The sequence below is a fragment of the Eurytemora carolleeae genome, unplaced genomic scaffold (assembly GCF_000591075.1).
Source record: "Eurytemora carolleeae unplaced genomic scaffold, Eaff_2.0 scaffold1880, whole genome shotgun sequence".
In the NCBI taxonomy this organism is placed as follows: domain Eukaryota; kingdom Metazoa; phylum Arthropoda; class Copepoda; order Calanoida; family Temoridae; genus Eurytemora; species Eurytemora carolleeae.
Window position 1 is genome coordinate 22319 of NW_019397765.1, and position 8978 is coordinate 31296.

The 8978-nt window shown below is 35.1% G+C and overlaps 1 protein-coding gene across 1 annotated transcript in view; it reads right to left on the reverse strand.

Moving 5' to 3' along the window:
- Positions 1 to 2908: 2908 nt before the first annotated feature.
- The window catches only part of LOC111715833 (protein rolling stone), an 8692-nt gene continuing 2622 nt past the window's right edge, over positions 2909 to 8978 (reverse strand). Inside the window, exons 5-11 of the mRNA XM_023491217.1 lie at positions 8591 to 8646; positions 7792 to 7995; positions 6868 to 6897; positions 5203 to 5304; positions 4826 to 4884; positions 4007 to 4059; positions 2909 to 3889 (exon numbers count right to left, since the gene is read on the reverse strand). Coding sequence (XP_023346985.1) covers positions 3812 to 3889; positions 4007 to 4059; positions 4826 to 4884; positions 5203 to 5304; positions 6868 to 6897; positions 7792 to 7995; positions 8591 to 8646 — 582 coding nt within the window. The 3' untranslated portion in view covers positions 2909 to 3811. The remainder of the gene's footprint in view (positions 3890 to 4006; positions 4060 to 4825; positions 4885 to 5202; positions 5305 to 6867; positions 6898 to 7791; positions 7996 to 8590; positions 8647 to 8978) is intronic.

The window sequence follows — 8978 nt, forward strand, 5'->3', positions numbered from 1 at the left end:
AATCCAAACTACTGGAGCTACGAGGTCACAAAGTGTTACCAATATTGTCACCAAAATGCTACCTCTCGTTTGCAGTGTCAAACTTTGACCTCTTGATAGAACAAAATTTATAGTTTAAAATATTGAAAGTCTACAACATCAGGTGGAAAAGATATAGGGATGAAAAAGTTAGAATATGTGGCATTTTAACAGTTACTTTTATTTCTAAAAATTATTATCAGTTAAAGTTTTCATGAACAGTCCTTTTTAAAACAAATTTCGAATTCTCAAACTCTTCATTTACATACGAATAGATGTTTGAAGTGTTAAACTTTATTTAGAACATTTTCAACAAGTTTAAACTCAAACCATGTTCCACACAAATGTATTTAATATAAATATACATTTACTTGATTATATGACCCCTGAAATCTGGATTATTAGGTTGCATGAATTCTTAAACCTTTAATTTATATGTTCCTGAGTTCTGGGTTCTACGGTAACTAGAGTTCCTGGGTTCCATGATTCTCCAATAGCGAGGGTTCACGGTTCCATGGTTCTCTAGTAGTTAGAGTAAGATTGTTCTATGGTTTCTGTGGTTCTCTAGTATCTCGAGTAAGCTGATTTATGATTTCTGTGGTTCTCTAGTAGCTAGAGTAAGCTTTTTCTATGGTTTCTTTGGTTCTCTAGTAGTTAGAGTAAGCTTGTTCTATGGTTTCTGTGGTCCTCTAGGCTAGAGTAAGCTGGTTCTATGGTTTCTGTGGTTCCCTAGTAGCTAGAGTAAACTGGTTCTATGGTTTCTTTGGTTCTCTAGTAGCTAGAGTAAGCTAGTTTTTTGGCTTCTATGGTTCTCTAGTAGCTAGAGTAAGCTGGTTCTATGGTTTCTTTGGTTCTCTAGTAGCTAGAGTAAGCTAGTTTTTTGGTTTCTGTGGTTTTCTAGTAGCTAGAGAAGCTGGTTCTATGGTTTCTTTGGTTCTCTAGTAGCTAGAGTAAGCTGGTTCTATGGTTTCTGTGGTTCTCTAGTATCTAGAGTAAGCTGGCTCTATGGTTTCTTTGGTTCTCTAGTATCTAGAATAAGCTGGTTCTATGGTTTCTGTGGTTCTCTAGTAACTAGAGTAAGCTGATTTATGGTTTCTGTGGTTCTCAGGTAGCTAGAGTAAGCTGGTTCTGTGGTCCTCTAGGCTAGAGTAAGCTGGTTTTACGGTTTCTGTGGTCCTCCAGGCTAGAGTAAGCTGGTTTTATGGTTTCTGTAGTCCTCCAGGCTAGAGTAAGCTGGTTCTATGGTTTCTTTGGTTCTCTAGTATCTAGAATAAGCTGGTTCTATGATTTCTGTGGTTCTCTAGTAACTAGAGTAAGCTGATTTATGGTTTCCGTGGTTCTCTAGTAGCTAGAGTAAGCTGGTTCTTTGGTTTCTGTGGTCCTCTAAGCTAGAGTAAGCTGGTTCTATGGTTTCTTTGGTTCTCTAGTATCTAGAATAAGCTGGTTCTATGGTTTCTGTGGTTCTCTAGTAACTAGAGTAAGCTGATTTATGGTTTCTGTGGTTCTCAGGTAGCTAGAGTAAGCTGGTTCTGTGGTCCTCTAGGCTAGAGTAAGCTGGTTTTACGGTTTCTGTGGTCCTCCAGGCTAGAGTAAGCTCGTTCTATGGTTTCTGTGGTCCTCTAGGGTAGAGTAAGCTGGTTTTATGGTTTCTGTGGTCCTCCAGGCTAGAGTAAGCTGTTTCTATGGTTTCTGTGTTCCTCTAAGCTAGAGTAAGCTGGTTCTATGGTTTCTTTGGTTCTCTAGTATCTAGAGTAAGCTGGTTCTATGGTTTCTGTGGTTCTCTAGTATCTAGAGTAAGCTAGTTTTCTGTTTTAAAGGTTCTATTGTTGACTATTATCCATGGTAAACTATATTTAGGTTTTCTAGATTTTGTAAGTTTCTAGGATCTCTAGAAGCATGATTTCTGTATTCCCTCTTGTACATAGTGTACTGTGTACTCTGGTAGTTATGAATGATGAGTGAGGGTGGAATGATACTCCAGGGATCCAACATATCACTTTCACAGACTTTATCTTTTCTCCAACCCTCTTCATCCTTCTCCTCCTGTCTCAGTGCGTCCACGGTGTATGAATACAGGGTTTAATCTCCGGGATTAAAAAAACAGACGGAAGCATGAACTATTCAATATTTCCCAGATTTTTTCTATAAATATTACTGCAAAATGTTTTCGAACTTTTGTACAATTATGGAACATTTTTGAGAATATATTAAATATATTTTTGTTAATAATCTTTAATGATAATTATATTTCCAACCTCAAATATTAACGTTCATAAAAATCGACTTAAATATAAAACTCATCTTTCAGATTTTTTTCTTGTCTAAAATTTAGCTTGATTAAGCAGTGGGCTAGGCAATTTTTTTGTGAAGAAAATTGGACCACAATTAGCTTTACAAAAAGTTAAACTTTATTATCATAAATAAGGTGTGTAAGCGTAGGTGGAAGGGGGTGTCCCCGGTGCAGTGTAGGTTATGAAAGGGATTTCCTTGATAATAATCAAGTCATCTTTTTTTCTATACGTTCACATTTCCTTAAAGATGTTATATTTTGTTATGATTAAAATCCAAATTATGTTCGTCAGAGCATTGTGCTAAGATTGCGTTCACAGTCAGGATTAGAATTTATTAGAATTGAACGAAATTGAGTGGAACCAATTTTCCACTCTCTTTCAGGTATGCAAACACATATTTCACTGCATGATTTAAAGCTCTCAAGCTAAAATCGATGAGAATTTTGCTAAATACTTCTTAAAAACCTAAGCTAATAATAAGTGCTTTAAACCGCTAAAATGAACATGTAAAGTGCTACAGCAAAGCATAAGTGAGTTAGAGCGGTAAAACCAAAGCCAAAGGCGTTGCAAGACTTCCAAGTCGACCCTGTCAGACTGAATCTATGTAATATTTATTTGTCTAAATTTCTAAATTGGACTATTTAAAGACATAACTTCAGGCTTAAAGTCGTCGTCATATTCCAGAGTTTTCTGGATCTCATTGCAAGAGTTAATAAACAATTTCTAGATTTACCCAAAAAGAAAAAGTAAAAAAAAATTGTTTAACTTTTAAAGATTATCATTTTGAAAAAATAATTCTATTTAGGAAATGATAAATCAAAGATAAAATACTCGAGGAAGTTTGTGGATGAAATAAGTGCTTTATTTTGATACAAAATACATGTTATTCAACATTTATACAGTGAGAACCAGAAAACTGTGGAATATGAAGACGACATTAAAGGATAGTTTTAGTGTATTTGATGTTGTTACAACACAAATAGTTTAACACTATTATAGTAACTAAACATTATTGATCAAGACGACATTAAAGGATAGTTTTAGTGTATTTGATGTTGTTACAACACAAATAGTTTAACACTATTATAGTAACTAAACATTACTGATCAAGTAAAATGGTTTGTGCTAATTTACCGATTGCTTCAGTCTCATAATCATTGAATTAATTAAAATCATAACTTGCGTCTGGATGTCGTCTTCCTATGAAAGAGTTTTGGCTCTCGTGGTATAGATAAATGCTTACAAAAGAGTGAAAACTAATGAAAATATAACAATAATAATAATATGATTCTTGTTTATTGAAAAATCATATTTCATACACACAGCACAAGTTAAGTAAATATTTCATCTTTTTCTACAAAATTGAAAATATTTACTTCATGAGGGAAATTTGACTTGTTTATCACTGCTCAGGTTTTTTATGTTATACTCAAAAACTATTTTTGGATTCTTATTGGTTCAACATTTTTGTTGGGTTCGAATTATCCGTAAATAAGAGCTGATTAATCTGTAATAAGTTCTGTTCCTGTCGCTTTCTTGTGAATAACCGTTCTTAGTCTGTACAGTCCGTACACGAACCCCTAAACAACCACTTTACACTACTATATACAGTACAGCAACGAAATTTACAAAAACAAAATGTCTTCCAATCAAGACGACATTTTACGGATTCTCTAATATGGAAAGGAATACTTTACCTGAATGATAAATGTTCCGATGAATCCTAGAAATACAAAGAGAACTGCACCACCTAAACAAATGGGTTTATTGGTAAGATTATTTTTAGGTGTTAGGTTAGACCCTTACTAGAATCTCCCTTGAAGGACATGATGCATTTGGTGTACTGTAACTTTTTGCCATAGTCTGTATTTGTACCGTACAGTTTGCTTTAGCTGCTTAAAAGTCGGCCTTGTACTTAAAATGAACCGGAGTTTTTAACGATTGAAGACGTAATTTCAATTAACCTTAATAAGAATGAATTGTTTTAATTCACAGCAGTACCTTTAAACCTTTTGTATTCTTAACTTCATGAATTCTGACAAATTGCTCTTATTAGTTGCAATATTAATACATAAGTAACTTTTAAAGAGAAACCTTATATACAGAAAAATATCAATTATCAAAACAAGGATTTTAAAAACAACTTGAAAATGTGGTCTGCCTTTTTTATATCTTCCAAATTGACGGAGACATTAAGCATTTGATGCAATATTTTTGTGTTATTTAATAATTTGGATCTGGATAGAATCTTCGTCAATTTGAAGGTGAAAAAATGGCAAATTTTGGGTGAATTCTCAAGACTAGAAGTTTTAATTATTTACTGTTTTAACTGGGATATATATAGTATAATAAAATGTAGTGGAACAAATACGATATAGAAGTCGTCACCGTTTTACCATGTTTATTGGGTCGCAACCTACATTAAATTACATAAATAAAGAATTCTTAATACTGGATCAATCAAAGACAGTATTAAAGTCGAAATTATGAAATTTGACGATAATGGTTTATATTACCTGGGTTTCCATCCCAGTCCAGGATTGGGTAAATGTAAGGATCACAATCTGTCTCAGATCTATTCATGAAGAACAAATATTACAGGTTTGTAACTTCACATTTTATTTACCATGAATAGATATATATTATTAGAGTTGAAACCCCCGTTTCCCTTTGTGACCTATAAAAATGTTGAATTCTGTTAATTTCCTTGTTCATCTCTGAAACATAAATTTATAAAAGTCGTTCTGTTAAGAACTTAAGACACTACCTTTAAAAATTTTCAACTTTCAGATAAGAAAAACTTTCATGATTTCTGCTCAGACCGTTGTGAATTGAGCATGTAACTCGCGTGGGTCACATACAAAAACTTTAACAGTCCCTTTATAGCTCTAACCTGCATATTCCTACCCCTCCAGCTGCCCAGTATATGACGGAGAATATTGCGTAGTAGATTCCGAACAGCAGGGGCAGGTACACGTGCTGGAACCGGATTGGTCTGAGAAAGAGAAATATTTTTGAGATTTTGATTTTGATGTTTTTTTTACGTCAGCTGTTGTAGTTTAAAAGTTATAAGTTATAAAACATTAAACATTACGATTGTTAAAAATACAATTACAATAATGCAATTTAGACAATTTACAAAAAAGGACTCATGTTCCTCATGTCAGCTGGCAATTTTCTTACATTCTCTGTCGCCAAGGGAGGAAGCACTTATGTTAGGACCCAATCATGAGAACCCACATATTCAGGTCCTTATTTGAACCCACTTATTTAGACCCATGTATTCGGACCCATGCATTCGGACCAATGTATTCTGACCCATGTATTCGGACTCATGTATTCGGACCCATGTATTCAGACCCATGTATTCGGACCCATGTATTCGGACCAATGTATTCTGACCCATGTATTCGGACCCATGTATTCGGACCCATGTATTCGGATCCATGTATTCGGACCCATGTATTCGGACCCATGTATTCGGATCCATGTATTCAGACCCATGTATTCAGACCCATGTATTCGAACCCATGTATTCGGACCCATGTATTCGGACCTGTGTATTCGGACGCATGTAATCGGACCCATGTATTCGGACCCTAGTATTCGGACCCATGTATTCGGACCCATGTATTCGGACCCATGTATTCGGACACATGTATTAGGACCCATGTATTCGAACCCATGTATTCGGATCCATGTATTCGGACCCATGTATTCGGACCCATGTATGCGGACCCATGTATTCGGACCCATGTATTCAGACCCATGTATTCGAACCCATGTATTCGGACCCATGTATTCGGACCTGTGTATTCGGACGCATGTAATCGGACCCATGTATTCGGACCCTAGTATTCGGACCCATGTATTCGGACCCATGTATTCGGACCCATGTATTCGGACACATGTATTAGGACCCATGTATTCGGACCCATGTATTTGGACCCATGTATTCGGACCCATGGATTCGGACCCATGTATTTGGACCGATGTATTTAGACCCATGTATTCGGACCCATGTATTCGGACCCATGTATTCGGACCCATGTATTCGGACCCATGTATTTGGACCCATGTATTTGGACCCATGTATTCGGACCCATGTATTCGGACCCATGGATTCGGACCCATGTATTCGGACCCATGTATTCGGAACCATGTATTCGGACCCATGTATTCGGACCCATGTATTCGGTACCATGTATTCGGACCCATGTATTCTGAACAATGTATTCGGAACTATGTATTCGGACCCATGTATTCGGTACCATGTATTCGGACTCAATGATTCAGGCCTACTTTTTCGGACCCACTTTTTATGAAACACTAGTAAAATGCACTATAGTTAGGGCGCACACTGAGGTCACAAAATTGAGAAAGCATTATTTAGAAGGCCCATTGAGGACGCAAAAAAAGTGTGACATAAAAACATCAATCGTAGCTTTAAATAATTTTGTGATAGGTGTAATAGATAAAAATTAATAAATTTTGATTTGTTAAAGACTGGGTAAAATGGTGGACTATGTGATGTATTATTTAAAAAAAATGATATTACCTAGCTGTTAGGAAGAGGTCAATCAATGCACTAAAATCAACATTGATACTTAAAATGATATTAAAACTTTTAGCTTTCTAAAGTCATTTGATTATAATACGTAGTTTGGTTTGGAATTGAAAAAAAGCGTTCTTAAAACAATTTACATTTACGTTTATAATAGAGATGAAAAAAAAATTCAGATTAAAATTTAAACCGGGATTCCGGACAAAACCCTATTTGCGCCCAGGAAAAGCAAATTTTTCTGGTTGCATATAATGATTTTAAAACATCAATTTCCTAACTAATTATAGATATTCAGAATAAAGATAAACTTAGTTTACTTTTTGTGTGTACATATTCCGTCCGCAATATTTTTGAATTAAATAAATTGGGCAGATTTCTGCAAATGATATTAAAGGAACTGTGTTCTAATTTAATGCAACCTTCCACTGAATCCGAATTACAACCCATATCTGAGTAACAATGAGAAAGATATCTTCGTTTTTCCACTAAAATAGTGTTTAATTTGTAAACGTCCTAAACTAATTCTGCAGCATAAGTCACTTGTTTAGAGAAACCACCGATATAAATTATCAATGTTTAGCTAGAAAAATAATGGTAACTCTTTCATGCATAATAAGAGAACGTTTTAAAGGGGACCGGTATAAAAGTAAATTGTCACTCTAAATTCTTCAACAGTTCCTTAAAATACTCCTGGAACTCAAGTTTAAGTGCTTAAAATACTCCTGGAACTCAAGTTTAAGTGCTGAAAAGACTCCTGGAACTCAAGTTTAAGTGCTTAAAAGACTCCTTGAACTCAAGCTTAAGTGCTTAAAATACTCCTTGAACTCAAGTTTAAGTGCTGAAAATACTCCTGGAACTCAAGTTTAAGTGCTGAAAAGACTCCTGGAACTCAAGTTTAAATGCTAAATGATGATATTCCTGACTGAGTTGATGGCATGAAGGAAAACATTCAGAACCTTCATCCATGTCCCCGGAAGTAGATTAAACTCTACAACGTATCGATGAAGGAAGGCCCAGTAGATCAAGGTGATAAAGAGCGCTATGGTTGTGAAGGTGGTCTGCATACCCCAGGAGAAGGAGTACAACCGAGGAAATATCTCTTTAGAAGTTGAGGAAAAATACCTAAAAATATGATTCTTAAAGGGACTGTTCAGGTAAAATGAAAGGGGATATAGACTGTACAGCCAACAACTTAAGGAGTTGATCGCGACCAATATTATAATGTGGTAATTTCGACACACTTTTATACCAATCTTTTAAGACAGAGTCACTTGATAGAACTAATATTGGTCGTGATCAACTCCTCAGTCTATTTACTTTTTCATTTTACTTTCAAAGTTCCTTAAAAAGGAAATTTAATTATTTTTTCTTCAATGTTAATTGTGATGTTAAGGACCTAAAACGGAATTGAGTTTTGCCAAAAACTCAAATTTTCTGATCCCCATATCTTTGGAAGCTTATAGTGTAAAATTTTAATACTTTTAACTTAAATTAATTGATCTTGAGACTATGAAATTGGGTTGCAAAGATATTGGGATTAGACAATCAGAGTTTGTGACAACGACTCAGTTCTTTTCTGGGATTTCTTGGATAATCAAATAATAATCAAAGTCAAGCATTAGAGGCGCAACTAGGAAATGACAGTTTTGCATTTAAGTTTTAAAATAAATCAGAAATTATATTTTGTCCTGCCAACTTTGTGAAATAAAACTCAGACCTTCCTGAGACTATTCCAGCATAGATGACGTAGTGGATAGTCAGGAGTCCTATACCCTGTATACAGTTACATAATATTTAATTGCTTCTTGATTTTGTAAATCTTTGGACCGGAGGAAGATCTTATCCAAACCGTTAATTAAATGTTGAATAAACGTTAAGAAATGCAAATATTATAACTTTAAATTTAAAATTGCAAATTCAGGAAAATTTAGCTATGAGAAAACATGTCCTGGACTGGCCTAAAACTACAGAAAATTGTTGAAATCGGTTTAATAGGATAAAATTATTTGGGATAAACCAAGTGACAGTGGCGCAACTAGGCCTTTTCTGAGGGGGGGGCGAAATCTGAAAGTTATTAGGGGGGGTAACGGGGGGGCTAGCCCCCC